This window comes from Podarcis liolepis (genome assembly GCF_965112155.1).
Source record: "Podarcis liolepis genome assembly, chromosome: 12".
Taxonomy (NCBI): Eukaryota; Metazoa; Chordata; class Lepidosauria; order Squamata; family Lacertidae; genus Podarcis; species Podarcis liolepis.
The window spans coordinates 39,780,447-39,806,019 of NC_139563.1; the positions used below are offsets into that span (position 1 = coordinate 39,780,447).

A 25,573-nucleotide genomic window follows, 5' to 3' on the forward strand; every position below is an offset into this window, starting at 1 on the left:
TGTGCATTACCTCTATGAACTTAAAAAAAGCAACAGCATTTTAACCAAATGTGCAGGATTGGTGACCAGTAAAAAAGAAAAGAAAAAAGGAATCTCCTGAAAATCCATGCATTTCAGTTCTTTGCTTGCAAAAGTATAGCTACTGGTTTTATATATACAGTATATCTCTTTCTCTAGACTAATTATTTATTCCTCACTTTCCATATTCCGTACTTCCTTTGGAGAAAATGAAATTAATTTTGAGTTGACAGTGCTTTTGGTTACCTGATTCTTTAATATTTTCAACACCGATTTTAGGTCCTGATTTTCTATGGGCTTAGGGCAGATCATAATAATATTTAAAAATTATTTATAGTTTAGAGAGGTCTATTATGAAAGAGATTCCCTCTGAGTTCTTAGACGTATATGTAAGTGCTATTTAGATCTGTGCAGACAATAAGCAGATTACTCTGAAAATCTTCTTGGCTGCAAAATGTATTCTATATTTTGGAACTTCATGATCTTGTAGAACTGGACAGCCGTGGATAGCTGGTTAATAGGAGGCCAGAAAGTCAAGATGCGTCTTCCTTGAGTTCATCAAAGCTGCCATAAATTATTTGTGCAACAGTCTTGAACAAATCTCCCACCTGTCAGCTATAATTTCAGCAGCATCTTAAAAGAGAAATAAAAACCAATTCAGAACTGTTTTGTGTATAATGATTAAAGGAAGTGACTTACCTTAAGCAGTAAACTAATTCCATTTACTTTGAATAAGCCTACTTTTGTCTTCTCCAGTCACTGAAATGTCTGCTTTTTACACTTAAGTGCATTGCTTTATGGTTTGTTTTTGTGCTTGAAGGGAGATCATATTACATGTGCCACCTTCAGTATGTTTGAACCAATAAGTGGTGGAACTTGGGAGTTTACTGACCTTTGGTCCCATGCTTCTATTTTAACGGTGCAGTACTAATTGTACAGAGTTTATTGTTGCATACTTGTGCTCCATCAGCGTCCTCAAGACAGCCACTAGGCTAAAATCTTTTCCATGATCGTTATCGTCACATACATCATATTCTGAGAATACTGACAGAAAGATTTTAATGGTTGGGAAGCTTTCCCGGGCTGATGCTAGTGGAATCTGAAGCATTCATCATTCTCTTCATTAGTGCTTCTGCGGTCACCAGAAATTCTTGTCAGCAGCTCTGGGTATGCATTTTGAATATATCCTTGAGGGCATATATCTACCTCGGTTAAAATTTAAGTTATGAGTTTTTTTCCTTCCTCAGAAACAAATTACATTATTTAGGTGTAACTAACAAAGGCAGTAACAAAGGTGTAACTAAAGCTGTCAGTCTTTAAATCTGGAGTTATAATTCCAGTCTGCAAATCTGGTACATCTGAATGTTTGCAAATTAAACTGACTTTGGATCACTTCTGATATTACTTTCTCAAGATACAGGTACATGAATGTGTGGCTTTTTTGGTGGGGGGAAAACAGAAGCACAATTTGCTCTTGCTGTATTGTTGCATATAGATACGCCCACCTGTCTCTTAGGGCTGGTTTCTCAGGTTTAGAAAATGCATGTTGTACAACCCCTCTGTGTTGCTGTTTAGTGCAAGGAGAGTGTTGCATGGTTTGATAGTCCTTCATGTCAAAATTCCCTGCCTGTGGAGACTTGGCACACCAAAGAGAGAGATCTGTGTCTAGTCTTCTTACCAATGTGCTCATTTTCATGTCTAGGGAGCTTATGATGCAAGAGGACTTCCCATCCACTTTCTGAAGGGGCAAAGTTCCAGGAAGGCTGTTTCACACCATGTAAACAAGGGTCTAAACTATTGGGTGAAGTTTTCCAGAGATCAGAGGGCAGGGTTGGTGTCTGGGCCAAGATTTCAATACAGGCATATTTGCACTCAGGCACCTTCTTGATCGCTTACCATTTGCAGTTACGCCGATTGCCTTGCTTGACTGCATTTCCATGTAGGGTTTTCTTCAACAGCAAAACCATCTTTTGCCATCTTTTTGTAAGAGGGAATTTGTGAGTACAGTGGTACCTCTGGTTGCAAACGGGATCCGTTCCGGAGCCCCGTTCACAACATGAGCAGAACGCAACTTGCGTCTGCGCGTGCACGGGCCACGATTTGCCGCTTCTGCGCATGCGCGCGATGTAATTTTGCACATCTGCACATGCGCGAGGGGCAAAACCCGGAAGTAACCCTTTCCGGTACTTCCGGGTCGCCGCAGGACGCAGCCTGAAAAGATTTAACCTGAAGCAAACATAACAAGAGGTATGACTGCATTATTGATGAGGAATTTATATTATAATAAATAGGATTTATACTTTAGGAAAGTTATGTGACATCAGAGTGAATTAGGCACCAGTCTGGGAATTTCAAGGCAACCACTGTTTTGAGACATGGAGGAAGATTTCAGTGAAGCAGTACAGGAGCTCATGGGACTGTTCCTCCTGGAGCTGCTTGGACAGAAGTAGAGCCTGCAAGTTCAGGCCAATGCCCACCTGCAAAATATTTTATTTATAAAACACCTACAGTTACAGGATGCTGTAAATAAAAAAAAAATGACAATTCTCAGCTCACATGTAACCAATATAATTGGAGTGGTGAGGGAACAGGCATGAAAAGGGGGGGGAAGGCAGTATGAAACAATAGATTCTGATTTTTTTTAAGCATCATAAGAGTTTGCAGAAGAAAATGCTGTTTAGAATTAATAGTCTCCCATAAGTTTTTTTAAAAAGATAGCTACTAAGAAGCAGCAGGTTCCAGATGTAGGGACAAACCTGAACAGCTGGTAAGTAATAGCACAAAGGAAAACAGAAGCCTTGCAGAAGATGAGCATGTCATATAGTATGGCTTGAAGTTGGCTTGTTTTTTTAATAACCATAGTTACGACAAAGCACAGTTTGTCTGGTGTTGAATGTTACAGCAAGCTGTGGTTAGTTTAAAATGGAAGGGAAAAGCTTCAGCTTCAGGGAGCCAGTGTGGTGTAGTGGTTAAGAGCGGTAGTCTCGTAATCTGGGGAACCAGGTTCGCGTCTCCGCTCCTCCACATGCAGCTGCTGGGTGACCTTGGGCCAGTCACACTTCTCTGAAGTCTCTCAGCCCCACTCACCTCACAGAGTGTTTGTTGTGGGGGAGGAAGGGAAAGGAGAATGTTAGCCGCTTTGAGACTCCTTCGGGTAGTGATAAAGAGGGATATCAAATCCAAAACTACTCTTCTTCTTCTTCTTCTTCAGTTCTCACACCTAAACAGGAAGAAAGGGGAAAGGGGAGGAGAAGTTTACATCCTCTAGTCTAACTGTGGCTTGTCCACATCACATCAGAGACAAAGCTAGGGGTTGGCAAAACTGGCCCCTACTGGGGGCCCAGGCCCAGGAGGGGCACAAAATTCACCTATCAAACTATGGAGTGTATGTTGTATGGAATGTATGGTGCCGCAGCACTGCTATCGCAGCAAGATCAAACACGGGGGAAGCTTCCCATCCTTCTTGCACCGCAGCACAAAGGTGTTTGGTATTGCAGTAAAGTGATTTTTCGGTCTGTGCTGATACAGTGGTACCTCAGGTTACAGACACTTCAGGTTACAGACACTTCAGGTTACAGACTCCGCTAACCCAGAAATAGTACCTCGGGTTAAGAACTTTGCTTCAGGATGAGAACAGAAATCGTGCTCTGGCGGCGCGGCGGCAGCGGGAGGCCCTATTAGCTAAAGTGGTGCTTCAGGTTAAGAACAGTTTCAGGTTAAGAACGGTCCTCCGGAACAAATTAAGTACTTTACCTGAGGTGTACCACTGTATAGGTCCTTGCCAAGGGTGCAAGGGACCCTAGGTACGCCTCTGCACCACACCGAACAGCCCTTCAGGCATAAATGTTGGACCAGCTTTTCAGTACCAGATAGATTCTACTTTATGGTCAATCGGAAATAAATGATGAGACTGCCTTTTCTTTACCTATGTAGCTTTTCTTTTAAAAATGGTATTCAGCATGAATTAACGTTTTTAACTCACAAATGCCAGATGCAAAAAGCAGTTCTAAGCAAGCGAAAAATCGCATTTGGCAGTTTTCAACCCTTGGGCGATCTAGCTTGAAGACTCACGCCCCCTTATAACTTTTGGAAATTGTCAGTGTTAAAAGGGATTGTGCTGATAGTTTGCCCAATATATTAATATTCCAAGTGCTGCTGAAGCCTGTTGGTCAGTTTCCTTGGCTAATGAGGCTGCAGGTGATGTTTTCTGCTGTTTTTTAAAACCCATTTTGCATTGTAGCCAGGGAACTGCGTGTTCTCTTTGGCAAACTAGCAGCAGGCTCTTTGGATAGCAACTGGAGAATCTTACGTGGAAACCTGTAGCTGACCTACTTCTAGCTTCCTTTTATTTAATTTCACTGTTACCGCTTCAGAGGAAGGCTGCCATACATTAGCAGAACTGGCACCCAGAGTCACACTTTACCCAAAAGAGTAGAGCACAGCTGAGTTTTTACAATACAAATGCTTGGCAGGTATCTGATCTTTCTCTCTGCCCTAGCTTAGTGTTTCTGTTCTCAATAATTTTAACAGAAGTGGAAATTCTGTTCACATTTACCTGGAATAAATTCCATTGAGCTCACTGGGGCTTACTTCTGAGTAGACATGAATAATAATAATAATAATAATAATAATAATAATAATAATAATTTATTTATACCCTGCCCATCTGGCTGGGTTTCCCCTGCCACCCTGGGCAGCTCCCAACAGAATATTAAAAACACAATAAAATATCAAACATTAAAAATTTCCCAGTACAGTGTTGCCTGCAGATGTCTTGTTGGGAGGGTGTTCTACAGGGTGGGTGCCACTACCGAGAAGGTCCTCTGCCTGGTTCCCTGTCACCTCACTTCTTGCAGTGAGGAAAGCACCAGAAGGCCCTCGGTGGCCGGGGAAACCCAGCCAGATGGGCAGGGTAGAAATAATAAAGTAGTTGTTGTTGTTGTTGTTGGGTAGAAATAATAAAGTTGTTGTTGTTGTTGTTGTTGTTGTTGTTGCAGGGTAGAAATAATAAAGTTGTTGTTGTTGTTGTTGTTGTTGTTGTTGTTGTTGTTGTTGTTGTTGTTATGCTTGTGCCAGTGGACCAGACAGTGTTGTTTATTTCCCACCTTTCCATAGCCTTTAAAAAATAAATCTCATCCCATTGGTCTAAATGGGAGAAAAAGGAATACACCAGCCCAAGAACAGGGCAACCCTCTCCCTTCCCACATTCTGGGGAAATGGTAAGGCTTTAGATCCCATAGATCCACAGCTCCATGGATCCACACCTGACATGCCCCTGTTTCCCCCCTCTTTGTTGTGGAAACACTGACAGCAGAGAATAATTCTGGGAGTTGACTTTCTTCTTTGAGGGCATAGCTCCCTCTCCATCTACAGAAAGAGCTCCACCAAATCCTACGAGACACCCTTCCAGGGACCATAGGATTGGTTCATCACCATTATCCTGATTTATAGGCAAGACACATCTTCATTCTTATTTATGGGCATAACCTCCATAAGGCACCTTGCATAGTCATTAAATAAAATACATTTAAAAATGAGAAAATCAGCATAGGAAAACAGCATGAAATTTTAAAACAGGTCAGTCAATTAAAAATATAAATGGATTAGGCAGCAAAATATAAGCCAGCAAAGTAAATTAGCAGTATTGGTCTAGATGCAGATTGACCTGCTAATTTACTACATCAGTGACAACAAGGACTAAGTTTTACTTGTTTGCGAAGAAATGCTTTAAGACAGTTTCAGTGTACTATAAAGGCCGAGTATCCAAAATAAAACGATGCATTGTTTGAAAAGAAAAGAAAAGAATAGAAACTCATTATTTTTAAGCTAATCACAATATCCCGAAGAAATCTGACATGGTTTTTGACGTTCTGGGAAAGGCAACCCTGATGTTTTGCAAATAGTAACAAGGGGAAAGACCAATTAAATTGATGGCAGTTTGTGACAGCAGGAGTTAATAGTGCTACAGGCTGGTACAATGCTACTTCCATGGAAAATGCAGTCTAGCGGTGGCAGACCCAAGTTTCTTCCAGATAAAAAAGGTAAAGGGGCTCCTGACCGTTAGGTCCAGTTGCGGACGGCTCTGGGGTTGTGGCGCTCATCTCACTTTACTGGCTGAGGGAGCTGACGTTTGTCCACAGACAGTTTTTCCGGGTCATGTGGTCAGCATGGCTAAACTGCTAGGTTGGCAGGAGCAGGGACCGAGCAACAGGAGCTCACCCCATCACGGGGATTCGAACCGCCGACCTTCTAATCGGCAAGTCCTAGGCTCTGTGGTTTAACCCACAGCGCCATTTTGACCCTAAACTGTCTGCTTAAATAGAGGATTCTCTGCTAGTGCTATATTTTAAGTGGCCAGTTGATACACAGGCAGATTTATTGCAAATTTATTTTGGAATCTTTGTGTTTCAGCGCTGTAAATGTGTAACTATCTTGTGTTTATTAGATAAAGCTCAAAGAAGGGGCTGCAATTCAAGACCTACTTACTTGTGACTATGATCCAATTGAATACCATGAGACTTATTTCCAAGCACACATGTGCAGAATCACATTGGGGATTAACTTGGTGTGTTGTGGAGTTTTTTATATGGTTTGCGGTAATTTGTAGAAATAAGTAGAGAGGTTGTGCATGTTTGAATGTTCCCCTTTGACGGACAGGTTTTGCTTTTAATCACAGTGACTTATTCTATGAGGCTGCTCCAATCATAGAGTGATGGGGGGGAGGGATAATTAAGTAAATAAACAGGATTCTTCTCATGGGTCTTCATTCTCCTCTTTGTGGGACGCGGGGGGCGCTGTGGTCTAAACCACCAAGCTTCTTGGGCTTGCTGATCGTAAGGTCAGCAGTTTTAATCTGCATGACGGGGTGAGCTCCCATTGCTATGTCCCTGCTCCTGCTAACCTAGCAGTTTGAAAACACCAGTGTGAGTAGATAAATAGGTATCGCTAAGGCGGGAAGGTAAACAGCATTTCTGTGTTATCTGGCATTCATCACGGTGTTCCGTTGTGCCAGAAGCAGTTTAGTCATGCTGGTCACATGACCTGGAAAAGCTGTCTGTGGACAAACGCTGGCTCCCACTGCTTGAAAGTGAGATGAGTGCTGCAACCCCATAGTCGCCTTTGACTGGACTTAACCGTCCAGGGGTCCTTTACCTTTACCTTTCATTCTCCTCTGAGTTTTGACTGTAAGAGAAGTGTTCAAGTTAGACTATTGGGGCGGCCATATTCCTTCCTGATCATTCTTTTTCCTAACAGATAATCAGAAATCATAGGTGACTCTCTCTGTGTCTCTATGCTTCGTGGTGGAAGGAGTCGTGTTTTTTTTATGTTGTTCCCCCAAGAGTTTTGGAACATCATCATGTCTGATCACTCCCCAGGGGAATTTTACTGTATTTGTATTCACAGCATGCGGCAGCAAGGAGCCCCGCAAACTAGCCAGCCCAGGATGTGGGTGGCTTGATGCTCTGCTTTGACTTTTTAATCAAAAAACAGTTTTAAAGTAATGAAGCAGCTCACAATTCTTGGACACCTAGTAAAGTAATTCTCCAGAGTGCAGACTCTGAAGTGGACTCATGATAATATTCGTGTCATGATCCACCCATATCTAATCAGGCGAGTTTGCTTTGGAATTTTTCTAAGATGCCTTCCCCATTGCTATACATCCTTCAAATGTCCAAGCTAGTATTCTGTGATCATTGCATAAACAGGAAAAGAAGACCTATTGGACCTTCTGCTCAATTATGGTGGACCCAGTAACAGTAGGATTACTGCACATTGGTTACTGCTGTTGTTGGTTTGCATCTTGTTGGGCCTAGCCTTCTTGTGCCATATATAAGTGGATGCATGCAGAACACATAGACAGATTGTGATTTAAGAACGGGGGAGGACTTGTAAAATGTGAGATATTTGTACTGCTGGCTGTAAATGCTACCGTCATCACCTATCCCAGCCGAGAAACACATTTACATTTTCATCTAACACTGGAACTCTTCCCAGAAACGGATAAACAAAACACGGTGTGAAATCATCCCTCTACCTACAATTCATTTTGGAGGAGATTTCCGAAAGGTCATAATATGAGTCCAGTAATCCCCTTGATTTAGAGAAGCATTTGTGCACCCACCTATCTTTTGTGCTTGTTGATTAATAACTGTACGCACTTTAATTACGTTGCCATTTTGAAAAACCATCTGAGAAATGGAGTGAAATAACGTTAAGGTCTGGATACAAACCATGAAGGAACACTGAGATTCAAGGAGGCCTCTCCTTCGTTTTAACTGCTCTAAAGTGGTACCCACTCCCTTCCACCTTCGCAATTCAGGGTGTGCATGTCAGGTTTGCTTGCTGAGTTCCTGAAAAAAGAACACAGAGGACAAGGACCAGATGGGACAGTCTAAATGTGGTCGATGTGCTTAACACCTTCTCTGCCTGACACCAAATGCCCTGGAAATCTGAATGCTGATACCGTCCCCCACACTGACAAAGTTTAGGCTTCACCTTAAAACATACCAGTTTTGCTAGGCTTGTGGTGCCTAGATGTATATTAGAACAATGAGAGTTTTAGCACCAGCCATTGGATTTCATAGGTTTTTACTAATCTTCTATAATTTTGACAATCATTTCATGATACCTGTGTTATATTGTAAGGTTGTTGTTAGCTGGGCCCAAGCTTCTCCAGAAGGAAGGTGTGGAACGAAAATAATAAATGGCATGATAATAATTAATTATAACCTGAGTGACCAGGGAAGTCTTGTTGTGTAAAGCTCTATGAGCCTAGACTTTCCTCTGCAGACATCCACAGTGAACACATGGATGTCTGGTGCAGAAGAAGCAGCATGGCATCTCTGTACTGTTAACTAGTAATAATAATAATAATAATAATAATAAGTTATTATTTATATGCTGCCCATGTGACTGGGTTGCCCCAGCCACTCTGGGCAGCTTCCAACAAATTAAATCATCAAACACAGTAAAACACCAGGTATTAAAAACTTCCCTGCCTTCAGATGTCTTCCAAAAATCAGATAGTTGACATCTGATGGGAGGCCATTCTACTGAGAAGGCCCTCTGCCTGGTTCCCTGTAACCTCACTTCTCGCAATGAAGGAACCACCAGAAGGCCACTTGGAGTTGGACCTCAGTGTCTGGGCTGGACGATGGGGGTGGAGACGGGGCAATTTAGGGCTTTGAATCATTCCAGAGACCAGTTCAAGGACATGCTCTGTCATTTATTCAAGATGCCATCAAAGGGTCTTGAGGCTAGTGGTTTGGTTTCCTTCACTTCTAGTACTTTTATTACTCCAAATGTACTTTTATTACTCCAAAATGAACAATGCAGTCTATTAGCTTATTTACAGACTATTTTAATGAAAACTGAAACCAATGGGGTCAGTACAAGGCAATAAATGTCAAGGAGTGCAGGAGAATATAGATGTAGTCTGTTCTGTTCCCTGGTCTCAAGGATCTGTTTGCTACACAATGCTGACTTTCCCTTTAGTCATTGCTCTTAGTCCTCTGTGGTTTGATAGGCCAGCACATAACTCTCAGGAGTCTTTGGTGCCTTCAGTTGTCCTTGATCGAGGGTCACATGCCCTGTCTTGCTCCCATAGAAGTTTACATCGAGGCCAGAATTCAGCATTCTCAGGGTTTTGTGTGTGCATACTCTCTTCTGAATGTATTTCACACTTGATCAAACCTAATCATATGTAGTTACCGTATTTTTCGCTCTATAAGACGCACCAGACCACAAGACGCACTTAGTTTTGGGAGGAGGAAAACAAGAAAAAAATATTCTGCATCTCAGAAGCCAGAACAGCAAGAGGGATCGCTGCGCAGCGAAAGCAGCAATCCCTCTTGCTGTTCTGGCTTCTGGGATAGCTGCGCAGCCTGCATTCGCTCCATAAGACGCACACACATTTCCCCTTACTTTTTAGGAGGGAAAAAGTGAGTCTTATAGAGCAAAAAATACAGTAATAATGAGCTTTCAAAAAGTATGAGGCATAGACAGGAATCGAGGCAAAGCTATTCTAGGGCAATATGAACACTATTTCTGTAATATTTACTTTCTGTCATGTGGTACAGCTTGTTAACAAATTACACATGTTTTGTTGGACAATAAGAACTCAACTACTGTATGTATCCTGATTTACAAAAAGAAAATATATTCTCTGGTCATTTAAACTATTATGAGTTGTTTTATCACAAATTTACCGCCTGGTGTTTTAAATAGAAGAACTTTGTTCACTTTGTAAAAGAAATATTGTAAGGAGCTTTCGCGAACAGACAGAGTAATTGTAAAGAGCAGTGTTTTTAAACTCTAAAGCTTTCTGTCTTTCTATCTGTCACTTTGTGCTTAAATCAGCAAATTCAAGCTTTATGCCAGGTCAAAAATAGAAACCCCATGCAGGAAAATCCCACAAAGATTTGTTCGAAATAGGTCAGAATACCAAATTATGCTTCCATTGTGCGATACTCGGAATCTTAAGACTTCAAAACACAAAAAGGGAGCTACTCAGAAGTATCAAATTGCTCCCTAACAATGGCTCATGTTCTTAAAAGACCCCTTCGGTTTTTTGATTCCTTTTCATGCCTTTGCTTTCCTTTGCAATACCACCAACCACCTTAGCATTTAAGAACAGACATAGAGAAAAAGAAATAATTACTTTTAGCAAAATTACTTTTAAAAAAGCAACTTCAGTGCAATGATGGGAGACTGTCTAGGAACTGCATGCATGCTGCTATGGGTTTCGTGATGAAAGAAAGGTGTACAAAAATAAATAAATGCAGTGTGGCCAGAGGGGCTGAGTACTAGTCAGGTCATACACAAGAAGATGCATACCCTCTAAGTGTCCCGATTTTCCAGGGACAGTCTCAGAATTACAAAAGCCATCCTGGCTTCTGATTTGATCCCAGAATGTCCCTATTTCCCCTGCCAGTGGTGCCGCCACCAAACTCAGGGAGGAGGATGAACTGGTGCTTACACTGAGCGTTGGTGGCAGTGGCTATGAGGGAGCATCCCATTGTCTCTCCATGGCTGCTGCTGCCCTGGAAAGAATTGTGCTGTGTTCCAGTGGTGGCGCCCACCCTTCAACTGGTAGGAAATGCTCTATGGGGGGGCTGGGGGAGCCAAAATATGAGGGGGGGGGGGAGTCAATGAAGACCAGTTGTCTGGGAATGAGTAACTCCAGCAGGGCCAGCAACAGAAACACAGAATCCAAATGTCTCTATTTTCATCTGAGGAACGTTGGAGGGTATGGAAGATTGGGGAAATGATCTGGTAAGATGCAGCCCACATGTCAAATAACAACTCCCCCCCCCCCAAATGCCTTCTGGATTTGAAAGTATTTCAGTTTTGAATGCTCTTTCAAGTAGACCCAAGCCCTGCAGATGGAACAGTAGAACAGGGAGAAAGGTTCTGTGCCAACTCTTTGGTTAATGTGCTGTCTAGTTTTTGACACAGAGAAGCAGTCAAGAATTTGACCATCTGCCTGCAGTCTGAAGTGCTACCATCCATTCTATGAGCAGAACACTTGAACACTTCCACTGGAGAGGTGGGTTTTGATAGGGAGTTTGAAGGGAAAGTGGGACGTACATGCACTTACCATTTTGGTAGTCAACCTGGAACATCCTACATCAGTACAGAGACTTGTCTCATGAGCCAAGGCAGTAGAATTGTGTTTGTGTTTTTTTAAATGTGTCATCTTCATAGTAGAAATAATTCCTGTGTCCTTAGTTATTATATCAGACTGCGGGTGATTGGTAAGATATTTGAAAGTGGATGCACTTAACTGTTTTCAGAATCAAGTAGCAAACATCCTATCTTCTGGATTCAAGGTATTATGAAGCAGCAGAATGGTGGCTCCGTAGAGTTTGATCACAGGCTATGTTTCTTTGACTTCAGGTTGGCTTCATGAACTAGGAAAACGTTTGGAGTCTCCCTACCTTGGCAATAATACATCGGGAGGCCCATCCCTCAGAAGTGCCTATATTGCTGCCCTGTACTTCACCCTCAGCAGCCTCACCAGCGTTGGGTTTGGTAACGTCTCAGCCAACACTGATGCTGAAAAGATTTTTTCCATTTGCACAATGCTGATAGGGGGTAAGTAAACGAATTAAGTGCAAGAAAGGAGAATCTGGGGCGTGGGGGTGGGAATGCAGTAGTTCAGAACTATGGTGCATGCAACAGCACTGTGAAGGGTTAATAATTGTAGGAGCAGCCATGTGCCTTCCATAGTCAGCATATGAAGAAGAACCCTTACCAGTTGTTATTACTAGTGATAGGACTGGTTGAAGTCATTTTACGTGAAGATATTGAAATTCCATTTGTAAATAGCAGTGTCTGTTCTTATTAAAAGTCTGAGAACAACTCTAATTTTCTATTAAAGTAACAACATTGGGCCGGGGTTGAGGGAATATTTTCAGTTCATACTTCAGTACAAATTAAACCAAATTCTAAATAGTAAACTAATCAATGATGCCTTTTTAAAGCAAGGCTGAGGTTCGTCGGAAAACATTATAAAAAAACGCATTTTGTTATGTATTAGGCTGTAAGATTGACAACATTGCAGCTTAACTAATTAAGCCATGCAAATTTCACACCACACAGCTGTGATTGTTGTAGTTATTGTCAAACGAAGCATTAATATTCATCGTGCAGCACAGAACTTTAGACTCCATCCTTAAAAAACAAGAGTTTGGGGCATGCTACAGATAAACAAGTTGTTGTTGTTGTTACTATTATTAAGTAAATTTCTATACTGCCCTTTATTTGAAGACCACAGGGCAGTTTACAATACAAAAACACAAAAATGCATGTGATAATAAGAAACAAAAACAACAACAACAACAACAACACACACACACACACAGAGAGAGAGAGAGAGAGAGAGAGAGAGAGAGAGAGAGAGAGAGTTTAAATGCTCATAAATTGTTTAATTAACCCAAAAGGCCTCGTGGAAAAAGAAAGATTTTGCCTGGTGCCTATAAATATGTAACAAAGGTACCAAGTGGGCCTCTCTGGGGAGAGCATTCCACAAGCGGGGAGCCACTGCAGAAAAGGCCCACTCTCGTGTTGGCACTCTCAATACCTCTTGTGGAGCAGGCACACAAAGAAGGATCTCAGATAATGATCCCAGGGTCTAGGACTGTCCATATGACGAGAGGAAGTCCTTGAGGTATTGTGGCCCTGAGCTGCTGAGACTTTATAGGTCAAAAGGAGCACTTTGAATTAGACCCAGAAACTAATTGGCAGCCAGTGCAGTCTGGCCAGCATTGGTGTTATATTGGCCACTGAATTCTGCACCAGCTGAAGTTTCCAAACCATCTTCAGAGGCAGCCTCAATATATAACATACTACAGCAATCTAATCCAGAGGTTATCAGAGCACAGACAGAAGTTAGGCTATCCCTGTCCAGACGGGAATGCAGCTGTGCCCACCAGCCAAAGCTGATAGAAGTCACAGAGGCGATCATACAGGGTGACCAAAGCTGTTTCTGTGCCAAAACCAGGCCTAAACCCTGATTGAAATGGATCTAGAAAATCAGTTTCCTCCAAGAGCGCCGGAACCTGGTCCATGACCACCAGCTCAAGAACCTTGCTCAAGAAGGGGAGACTGGCAACTGGCCAATAATTACTTAGATTTTCCAAATTCAGGGAGGATTTATTGAGGAGTGGAATTACTACTGCCTCTTTCAAGCAGGCAAGGACCACTCCCTCTCGCAAGGAGGCAATCACCTCCCTAGCCCAGCTAGCTGTCCCCTCCCTGCTAGTTTTTATAAGCCAATAGACACAAGAGACCAGAGTGCAAGGTGCAGAACAATACAAGCACCGTGTCCACATCCTCAAGCCTTACTAACGGCAACTCATCCAACACAACATCCCTAATACTGATGGGCCATTGCCCTCTTCCCAGCAGCTGTACCCTTAAATTACATGTTGTTGTTGTTGTTTAGTCATTTAGTGGTGCCCGACTCTTCGTGACCCCATGGACCAGAGCACCCCAGGCACTCCTGTCTTCCACTGCCTCCCGCAGTTTGGTCAAACTCATGCTGGTAGCTTCAAGAACACTATCCAACCATCTTGTCCTCTGTCATCCCCTTCTCCTTGTGCCCTCCATCTTTCCCAACATCAGGGTCTTTTCCAGGGAGTCTTCTCTTCTCGTGAGGTGGCCAAAGTATTGGAGCCTCAGCTTCAGGATCTGTCCTTCCAGTGAGCACTCAGGGCTGATTTCCTTAAGAATGGATAGGTTTGATCTTCTTGCAGTCCATGGGACTCTCAAGAGTCTCCTCCCGCACCATAATTCAAAAGCATCAATTCTTTGGTGATCAGCCTTCCTTATGGTCCAGCTCTCACTTCCATACATCACTATTGGGAAAACCATAGCTTTAACTATACGGACCTTTGTTTTGTTCAAATCTTGCTTTGGACCCACTCTGCATGGCTGTGATCTTTAGTTCAGCAGCGCTCATGTTCCTACCATGAGTAAAAGGAGAACCCAACAACCTAGAGCTTGCTGAATACAATATAGATATACAAAAAGAAAAAACAAACAAACCAGAGTTAGCACTGGAAAAGAAAGTTACTGCTATCAAATATCACACTGAATTAATCTACTAATAACCTATTATGTAAAGCAGCTTGTGATATTGAACTGATTGTCCTAGATTTGGTGCTGAATGTTTATCATTACCTAATGTTCACTCCAGACCTAGCCTGCATGGCTGTTCTCTGTTATAACTTCCTCATTAAGAAGGAATTGAAAAGCTGACAGTGTGAGATATTCTCAACACTGAGGAAAATATTCATGCAAAAAGGAGGGGGGCTGGGGAATGAGGAAAAACAGTCTTCCTTCCAGCTGTATTAATATCCCTGTTCTGTTTTGAAAACAAATAGCTGTGATTATAATCAGCTGAAAGAGGAGCAGTGTCTTATTAATTAGATGAGTAAACTTTATGTGATTTACTCTCATAATTAGCTAAGCAAAACCTATAATAATATTAATGTAAGGGAAGTGAGCAGAATGGAATTGGTCACTGGGGACGTAGTTAGGAAATAGTCAAGAAGAAATCCAAGTTACTCTCAGGTACATTTTTCTGACTGGATCTCAATGGCAAAACTCACATTAATTCTAATAGGCTGAGATCACTGTTTAAAATGCCATGGGGTGCAGTTTACTAAATCAGAAATAACCTTAATTCTTTTAGATATGGATAAGGAACACATATTATGTTGTTTAAAAGATTAAGGTTTTTTATTTTAAAAAATAATAACAATATTCTAGGAACATAAAATATATTCTTTCAGTTTTAGTTCTCTCTGTGGACTACAGTTATTATCTGGGTCAGGAATATAATGTAGAAGCAAGAAAGAATTTTCATTTGCTGAGGAGCGCGGAAGTGGTGGCAGCATATGCCAGGAAAGAGAAAGATAGTTTGAAAAATCTTTATGTTATAAGATCTGGAAAAAATATTAGCTCTTCAATGTATTCACCCAGCAGATCTGGGGGTTCAGAATCTGCTGCCCAACATTTCCAAGTAGGGACTGTGCAACATGCAGAAGTACCAGCATAAAGACAAACTGAAAGTTTTATTACAGGTTCGAATTGTAGGTTGGCTGAGCAAATTTATACGTAGCATATAGTAGATTTTAATTCTCCAGCCTTTATTTTCATTTTGCTCTCTTCTGTGACAGATTTGCAAGATGCATTCTGCATACACTGACTTCCTGGTGTTTTAATAATATTCATGAATGTCCTCTGGTTTTTAGTATGTTTTAAACTGAAATATCACAAAAGCATTTATGAATCTCTACATTTTCCAAACTGCTTTCTCAGCAGAGCAGAGCCAGTCATTGATTCTCACTATCAAACTTACTTTATTCATTCCAGATCATTTGCTGCTTGCCTTTTATTATGTTGCCATCATTAATGAGCAAGTTCTTTCTTTCCTGTAACTCCAGCATCAGTTCTGGCAACAGTGGGGTCTCTTTTCTGCTTCAGTATGGTTTTTCTCTTTTACAGCTTTGATGCATGCCTTGGTGTTTGGTAATGTGACTGCTATTATTCAAAGGATGTACTCCAGGTGGTCCCTTTATCACACAAGAACCAAGGACCTGAAGGATTTCATAAGGGTCCATCATCTACCACAGCAGTTAAAGCAAAGGATGCTTGAATATTTCCAAACCACCTGGTCTGTCAATAACGGAATAGATTCCAATGAGGTAATCAGAGTCTTTCTAGCTATAAATTCTTAAATCAACAATGTTGGTGATGTTTTATTTTGCAATGTTGCTGATGTTTTATTTTGGTGACATTGTATTTCTGGAACAATCTTACTTGTATACATAGGGTGGTATCCAGCATTCTCTGTCCGCTAGTGAGAGGGTTAGGTGACAAGTGAGTTTTAATGTTGCGCAATTGAGGAATTCAGCGCGACAATTGTGTTAGCAGAAACTCACTGTGGGACAGATTGAGCAACCAATTGCTTGAACCAATTAGGGAAGCTTTTAACCAATTTAGGGAAGCTTTTAATGTTTAATAGGTTATTGTATTTTAGTGTTTTGTTGGAAGCCACGCAGAGTGGCTGGGGAAACCCCGCCAGATGGGCGGGGTATAAATAATAAATTATTATTATTATTATTATTATTATTATTATTATTATTATTATTATTATTTCCAGGTGCCTCCCGCAACCTGTGACCGTCTCCCCAATAAACAAAGACGGCAATATTTTTGGTCAATTTAGGTCACAACTTCATTGATTACGGATGTAGAGGTTTGGCATAGGCGTTGGGTATAACTGTTGAACTACCAGCCCGCCTGCTGGGGTATACCTGTTAAGATATCAACCTGGGGCGAAGGGGGCCTATGACACACATCAAGTAGGGACTCCTTGTGGGGTTGGCTGCTCTGAGGAGTGCTATGGCCCTAGCCCCTGCCTGGGCATCTGGACGGAAGCGACTCCTTCTGGATCCCTTTAACAGGATACCTCTGAATACATAAACTTGTGAGTTCAAAGCTAACTTTGTTGCACAGGTGCCTTCAATGGTTGGGTGCTTTTGTGGAAGGTGCCTCAAGCAACTTCCATGATCTAGCCAGGAATTAGCAGGTGGATTGGGGTGGAGCCTGAAGGCCACTCCGCCCCGCCCCTGGGGTGGAGCCAGCTGATTAGCCTGCCCATGATAGGCCAATTATTGGGCAGGGTACTATTCAGTTCCCAGGCCAGTGTGAGGCACATTTGGTGGTCAACTGGCCTGGGAAAACCCCTCAATAGTTGCTCTCGGCTGGATCATGGAGCAACAAAGTTAGCTTTGCATTCACATTTCAGCCCCTCGAGCTGAACTTTTTCAGAAACTTTTTCAGCTCTTTCTTTTGTTTAAAGGTGATGTGACCACAAACGTACACAGTATTTCAAGTGTGATCGCACAGTTGACTTTGTAAAATGACAAATAGAGGAGCCAAATGGATAGAGGTGTAGATTTACTGAAATTTAACAGAAAACTTTATCCCCCTTTCTGGATAGCTTTTAAAGGACTTTCCTGATGAGCTGCGCTCTGACATCACCATGCACTTGAACAAGGAGATTCTGCAGCTGTCCCTTTTTGAGTGTGCCAGCCGCGGGTGCCTCAGGTCTCTGTCTCTGCATATCAAAACCTCCTTTTGTGCTCCTGGGGAGTACCTCCTCCGGCAGGGAGATGCCTTGCAGGCTATCTATTTTGTGTGCTCAGGTTCCATGGAAGTTCTAAAAGACAGCATGGTGCTGGCAATTCTAGGTAAGTTCTTGGATGTGTTCTACTATTGCCAGGCAGAGAATGAAGTTAAAAAAATATAGATGGGTAGAGCAATCAAAACTATACAAAGTCTCCATGATATATATACCAAGCTAAACTATGCTGGTCTGACTTACTGTTCCAAACTCTGTTCAGTAGAGGGTCTACTGGTGGTTGAGCCAACCCAAGCCAGGTTTTAAAATAGCATGATTTAGACATTTCACCAAGACATTTTACCACCCTTTCTGCCAGTATGGCTTCTGCTGAGTTGCTAGGTCATGTGACCAAGCTGAAGTTGGAGTAGGATTACATTTTCCCCTATACCATCCTATCCTTTGGAATGCTCCTTTCTCAGGATGAGTTAAATGAGCCCTGGCTGAGCCAGAATTCAGGATTTACATTGGCGTATCTCTGGCTGAGCCCAGACTCATCCAAATTTGGCCTCTTCCAAACTCTGCTCATCTTGGCAGATCTTGGGTTTGGTTGCTCCTTCAAGATACCCTTGATCATTGCTCGCTGATAGATCAAGTTGTGTCCACTCTAGTAAGAGCAAGAACTGATGTGCTGACCTGTGCCCTGGTAGGTTTGGCTTGTGTGACCTTTGCAACCCATGCCAGCTACAAAGAAATGGTAGGTATGATTCATACTACTGTCGAAGGATTTTTCATTGGGATACTAGTGTCCTTTGGCATTCATTGACTGCATCCGATTAATTTAACCTGCAGTTGCAATAAAACTTACCTTGGCACATGGGAAGCAGCAGCAGAAGTGTTGGCTGCTCTCCAAGGCACAATAGAACTTCCTTCCCCAGTGAGGAAACTTCTCTCCTTCAAAGTGAATTTCGAGGTCTTGGAGCAGTGGAGAGAGGATGGGGCAGCGATGGTGGCTTGCAAATAAACGAAGCATGCATTCACTGCTGGCAATACTGTACCAAACCTGTTCTTGCTTATAAGCTTTTGAGCAGGGGTGCTTGCTTTTGTGAGTGCCCCTACACACCAGGCATGTCCAAAGTCCGCTTCAGGTGCTAAATCAGGTCGGTTTAATCAATCCTAAAAAAGCTCAACAACTTTGGGCGGCACTCACACATGTTCACTTCATCAAATCTGGCCCTCCTTGGAAAATTTTTGGATCCTCTAGTTCACAAAGTAAGTGCATGCATTTCCCAGTCTCCTGTTCCTCTTCTCCATTTATTTCAGTGGAGTTGGGCCAATGTGAGCCCCATTGTGTGCATGTATTGGCTCATTCCATTGTTTTGAACAGGGGAGATTGCACATGCAGGAGAACCATGTTTAAGTGTAAGCAGGTGTGGATCTAGATCACTTGTTAAAAGTGGGAAGGTTTGAATAGGGAAATCCTTTCCCTAGTCAGATATAGAGTGTAATTCTTAGAATAACTAACAATTTCCAGAATTACTTCAAGCACAAAAAACAATGCTTTATTCTTATTTTATATTGTACTACCAAACAGGGAGTATATATGGCAATGAATACGACGCCATGCTATACCAAACCATCCCCAAATAAAATGCCAATATGATCTTTGAGCAAAATTCAGAATACTGAAATTTTCTTATACCTAAGAATTTCTGCTTTGGTTATGGAAGAGGGTATTTAATAACAGTTAATCTGTGTTTCTTTCCAAAGTGCCTTTCAATCGAGGTAGGAAAAGCAGAGATTTAAGAAGTAATGACAGTTCCAACTGCAAAGCAAAAAACATGGCAATTCAATTTATTTTACACTGAGCTTCAACTAGATTGTAACAGAATACACCTGAGTGAAGCAATTACAAAATTGGAACTATTAGTGTGTGCACCATAGAAGTCAGCAGCTTTGTGCTGTTCATATTATCATCCTTACTGACTCCTCCCATTATTATTAATTACCAGAATTCCCAGAGCCACTAATTTCAACTTACTTACAGAAGCTTAATAGTTCTGAATCTTTGTATTTGGGTCCCTGTGTATTCCGCACGATCTGTTTAAGCTGTTCTCTGTTTCTAAGAAAAGTTGAAAATTCGTTTATGAATAATATTGCTCTCCTCTTTCATATTTTCTTTTAGGTAAAGGAGATTTAATTGGAGCAAATCTCTCAATTAAGGACCAAGTGATTAAAACAAACGCTGATGTGAAAGCACTAACCTACTGTGACCTCCAATGTATAATTCTCAAAGGACTCTTTGAAGTGTTAGACCTTTACCCAGAATATGCTCACAAGTTTGTTGAAGAAATTCAGCATGATCTCACATATAATCTTCGGGAAGGCCATGAAAGTGATGTAAGTAGATTTAATGGGACCACAGTTACTTCCAGCTTTAAAATTAGCTCTTGTGTTTCAGCAGTTCTCCTTCATATGTACATCAGAGTAAAAATATGTGTCTAGTGTTCATTTTCAAACGAATTCTGCTTGGGTCCAACTTAAAAATTAAGACACAGCTTAATCAAATTACTGATAATGAATTATAGGTCTGATACAAATTACTCTATGCTTCTCTATAAATTATTCATTTGGTGTTGGTTTTGTCCTTGTGTGCTTATATTTTCAAATATTTGCTAGTCCTGCTAAACCTTAATCCAAAGTAACATTAAACCATTTCTATTTTACATCCTAAGTAAGAGTTAATTCCACTGCAATTTAATATAGTTTAGAGAGTTGTTTCAGTTTTTAATACAGGAAAATGTTGCCAATGCACATACACAAGGGAGAATTGCAATTTATGATGGCTCTTAAGGTGAACTGAACTATACAAGCCCTAAAAGACCAAGAGTCTGTTGAGAGTTCTCCACACATGATCATTAATGGTCTTATTTTCAGAGCTATTTTCAGAACTACAACAGTGAATAAAAACCACTAGGCAGAGAAAAGCCATGCATCAAAAGTTCAAGAGTTGTATGCATGCCTTTTATTTTTCATCTAATGAAACTAAACATTGCAGTCCCTAGATCTTTGAGATTTCTTCCTAGCGCCCAAGGAATAATACCACCATTTTTCTAATACACTAGAACCTGTCAATTCATGCCATGAAATATTTGGAACGCTCCTATCTGCACATTCTATAAACTCTGTGCTTTCTTCACATTGTGCTTTTTTGGGGAGAAAAACTTGGTACAGTTTTCCCCACCCTACCCCACATAGTCCTTAATATAGTGAACATCTCAGTGTTGGCTCTGAGAACAATGTGTCTTTCTGCTTCTGTGGCTTTATTCCTTGCCTGTTTGGTAAATCTCAAACAGCAAGATTGTGTGGGAGGGGCAGATGTCATGATTTCATGACTACCTCCAATGCCAGTGTCATCCACCCCCATGGAATTGTGACACTGGCATAGAAAAATAAATAAATAAATAAATAAATATTATTTATTACGGCCATACGCCCATACAGTGGCATAGAAAGTAATTGCTCTTCCCCACAAGACACCACTTAGGCTCAGAGGCGGAGCTAGCTGCTCCGGCACCCAGAGCGGCACCCATGCTGTGCACCCGGGGGGCAGGGCTAGCCACCCGCAGGGGCGGGGTGAGCGTCCCAGCGGATGCTGCCCACGGCAAGCATCCCAGGGGGGCGGGGCGGTGATGTCACCCCCTCAGGGATGACACCTGGGGTGAGCCACACCCACCACACACCCCTTCCTCCGCCAGTGCTTAGGCTGCAATCCTAATTCCACTTACCTGGGAGTAAGCCCCATTGAATTCAATACAGCATAACCCTAATCATGAGTAATCAGAAATTAGTCACTAACTTGCATAAGTAAGTAACGACGACCTAGCTCGCAGATTTGTTGCAAGGCCAAGGTGTCCTGATACGAGAGCAAAGTTATCGGAGCTATCTATGCTGAACTTTAATTAGATTTTTGTGAAGTTCCCTGTTGTTTAGGTTCCTCTCAGGCATTTGTAGCTGAGAACGTATTTGCATAAACTAATTGGCTAGATCAGCACCTGTGGGATGCTTCGCATGTTACACTTTTAACAGGGGACACATTAAAGACCTCTGTTCGGCACCTGCTAAACCGAAAGCCAGTAACAGATTTCCGTAGTATGTTTTCATGGTATATAGGAGCTGAGGAAAATATGTGTGCGCTGCAAACACACCTGTATATGCTGCAGACATCTTGGTTTAGGAGGTACACAATGTGTGCCCATGAAAACTGTGGTGTGTGAAGCAACACAAAGTGACTATACATCAATATGGTTTGCTGAGATTGAGCTGAAATTTCTCAGAAGACATGGTTCAGGAGATGCTCTTAATTCAACCCCACCTCCTGTTTATTACATACACACTTGAAATTTCCCCAGAATATCTTCACCATTTCTTTATGGCGAATGCCATTTTCCAATCCTGCTACAATGACCTGGAATGATACTAAATCTGGGGCATCATGAATGATTCAGATAATTGTTGTTGCTGCTACTTGCCGTGATAGCCCCCTAAAAAAAAAAAAAAAAAGATTTAGGGGGAAAAGAAGGATGCTGGGCTGCTACTACTGCTTCTGATGAGTCCAACCCCTGTGAAATTGTTAGATACATTTTCCTCCCCTTGGAGAAATTCGATGAAAGCTGTCTCTTTCAAAAATAATAATAATAAAAAAATAGGGTGGAGAATTTTGCACACAGCTCTCAACACCAAGCATTGCTGCTGGTTCCTGAGAGGCTCAGGGAGTTTGGCGCAGTGCAGAAATGGTGGCAGGAATGGAGGATTGGCTCTGCCACTGTGCTCACACCATGCTGAGAGCTCTGCCCTTCAACCTTCTAAAGAACCAGCATTGATGCTCAACCTTGGAAGGGTAGATAAGCAACCCCATTGACCTCTACTGGTTCATATATGGTGCATCCAGGAGCAGACATGCCCCAGTGGAAGTTCCCAGCATATATAATAGGAAATGACAAGTGAGGACAACTGGTTATTTTTTAAAGGGGCTAAATAAACTGTTTCCTCTTATTTGCAGTTGGATGAATGGGGAGGACAGTGTCCAAAGTCCGTTTTGGGGGCCTAATTCAGCCCGCCGGTCGATTTAATCCAGCCCCCATGGCAGTATATGTTCTGGGGTAAAATCCTAAAAAAATCTCAGCAACTTTGCTCGGCCCTCACGCATGTTCACTTCATCAAATCTGGCCCTCTTTGAAAAAAGTTTCGTCACCCTTGGTGTAATGGCACAAGAACCCTGAGAACTGGAAATACACCTATGATTGCTTCAATATTTAATAAAACTAGAACAATCTGTCTATCTAGTGTTCTGCAATACGCAGTAGAGTTCTAATGGATAGTCAACATAGTCTTTCTGGTTCTTCTCTACTCCTAAATCTAACTCTTAATACTACTTCCTTAGTATGCATACAAAAAGAACAGTCATGTGCACAACAGCAGAGACAATTGCTACCCTATGTATTATAAATATTATTGCAAGAGAAGAACTCATGCAGTCTATTTTTACTTATTTAGTAATAAACTTAATTGAACTGAGTAGACATGTATAGGATTGCACTCTAAATTGTATACATTGTAGAATTCAATGTTAAATTGATTTGCAAAACTCCCCAAAGAAGGCAATTTTGCTGCATTTTCTCCAAATATTTTCCACCAGTTTGCAGCCTGGAGCAAGTGCTTTGAATCCATTTTGAAGGGGGATGTCTCAGAAGATATAGGCAGTTTCACAGAGAGGAGTGTGGTCCTCTTTCCTGATGACTTTCTTGTTTGATCCAAAAGGCAAAGCACCACCCTTATTGGCACTTCTTGTTGCACTTTTTTTCTTTTCTTTTCATATGCTAGTGCAATGTAAGAAAACTATTCAGCTTTTCTGCTTCCTAGGACTCCTCCCCCAGGAACCTCCAATCATAGAATGCCCTTGCATGAACTTTATTATTTCCTCCTGTTTCTTTTGATCAACCTCTACTCGCATGAAAGACAAAAATGAGTGCTGCCAGATGCACTTGGTTATATTTGTTGAGATTTCATGAGTAAGCAAAATGTGAGAACTCCTGATCAGCAGTACAGGGCACGTTAACTTGCAAGCAGATACTGACTAGAGTGTATGAAGAATATTCTGTGGCACCGATTATCTAATGAGTACTTGGAAAAAAGCCATCTCATTAATGGTCGTCACATAAAATCACCAATCTTATGGCTCGGAGTTTTTATGACAGCCCTCAAAATAGATTAGATTATTTAGCAATTGTTCACCACGTACAAATAATATCTAGTTGTGTACATAACTTTTCACTGGATATGTATAATACCTATAAGCTATTTATGACGGTTTTCCTCATTAAGAATTGATCTTTTCTTCACCAGTGTTTTGGTCCAACATAGGTAATCTTTCCTTTACACAAAAAATAAGAGAATTTTGGCTAATTCACATATAGTAATCGTGCTGGGGCTTGAATTTCTTTTTATTTCATTTCCCCCCCAATCCAAAAGGAGATCTTTGTAGTTTTTGTGATATGGAGATTATCTCTCTCCATGGAAAAGAAGCAGATATGTCCTGTGCAATCCAGTACCTCAGAAGTAAGCCCCATTGAGTTCAATGGAACTTACTCCAGGTAAGTGAGAGAGGGATTGCAAACTAAGAAAATTTCAGAGGACTATGCATGTTAACACTGAAAATCTGAAATCTGTTGAATGTTGACAGTTACATAAAGTATTTGTTACCACGTACTGGTGAACGAGCAGTAAGTTAGATGTCTTTTTTGGGAAACTCAGCTGAGATTGCAAGCATTCTCTTGTGAGTGTGCTGGTTTAGATAGATAGATTTTAATATGCCTAGAAAGGTAAGAAAAGATGGAAAATAACGGAGAGATTATTTGGTATCAGCCTCTTGGGGAAGAGTAACAAAAATGGCAACATGAATTGAATGCTTCAAGGGACCCTGATGACGTTGGCAGAAACATCAATGCCCAAGTGGCTGGCAGTGTTATCTGAAGCTGGTGAGGTGTGTACCTATAGTCTAGCACTGTTATTGTGCTTTTTTCCCTGTGGATTATTGGGATAGTTCAAGAATGCAAAAAAGAACATCTCTTTCTCTCAGTTGCATGCACAAACAAGCGTCTATATCATTCCTTTAAACTAAGCCCGTATGTGCTTTGCCAACACAATGCTTTCTTTTATTTTGTTTTTATATAGCAGTTGTCTTTATTAAAGGCTTCCATTGGTGCTTCTCTGTCATTTGCAGATTGCTTAAATGCAGTTACATGACAGCTTAGGAAACCTTGTTAACATCCATCCTGCATTCTTTACATGGATAGCTGGTAGAGTGGCAAATTGATTTAACACTAACATTATTGGTTTCTGTATTTCCTGAATGGCATACATCCTAGTTACATTTGAGAGCTGCACCTGGAATTTTATTTTGGGAGTGACCTGTGCCACCCACAGTTTGGATATGTCACTACGATACCTTTGTGCTGGTTGTTGGTCAGGCCTTTGTTGTGGCAAGACCATTCATTCTCCATTGCAAGTGTTTGGATGCAATGCAGCTGTAGTAAGGCTGATGGGGATGACACAGAACCTCCAAACTCCCAAGACCATCTTTCTGACCTTTCCTCAGATGCTAGATCAGGGTCTTCCAAACTCCATCTCATCCTGCTAGCTAGGGATGATGGGAGTTGTAGTCCAAAAAAGTTGGAGACCCAAGTTTGCGAAACTGTTCTAGACTGATATTCTCAGGGTTGCTGACCTCACTTCCTACTTCCTGTTCCTCAATCCCACCTTTCATTTGTCTCTCTCAACCCTGATTGAAATGGATCCAGAAAATCAGTTTCTTCCAAAAGTGCCTGAATCTGGTCTGCGACCACTCACTCCAGAACCTTG

At 41.6% G+C, this 25,573-nt stretch overlaps 1 protein-coding gene across 2 annotated transcripts in view; it reads left to right on the forward strand.

Moving 5' to 3' along the window:
* The window catches only part of KCNH8 (potassium voltage-gated channel subfamily H member 8), a 150,512-nt gene that overhangs the window by 96,866 nt on the left and 28,073 nt on the right, over nt 1-25,573 (forward strand). For both annotated transcript variants that reach the window (XM_083467882.1, XM_083467883.1), the window contains exons 8-11: nt 11,917-12,114; nt 16,033-16,232; nt 17,534-17,783; nt 19,839-20,053. In XM_083467882.1, coding sequence (XP_083324008.1) covers nt 11,917-12,114; nt 16,033-16,232; nt 17,534-17,783; nt 19,839-20,053 — 863 coding nt within the window. The remainder of the gene's footprint in view (nt 1-11,916; nt 12,115-16,032; nt 16,233-17,533; nt 17,784-19,838; nt 20,054-25,573) is intronic.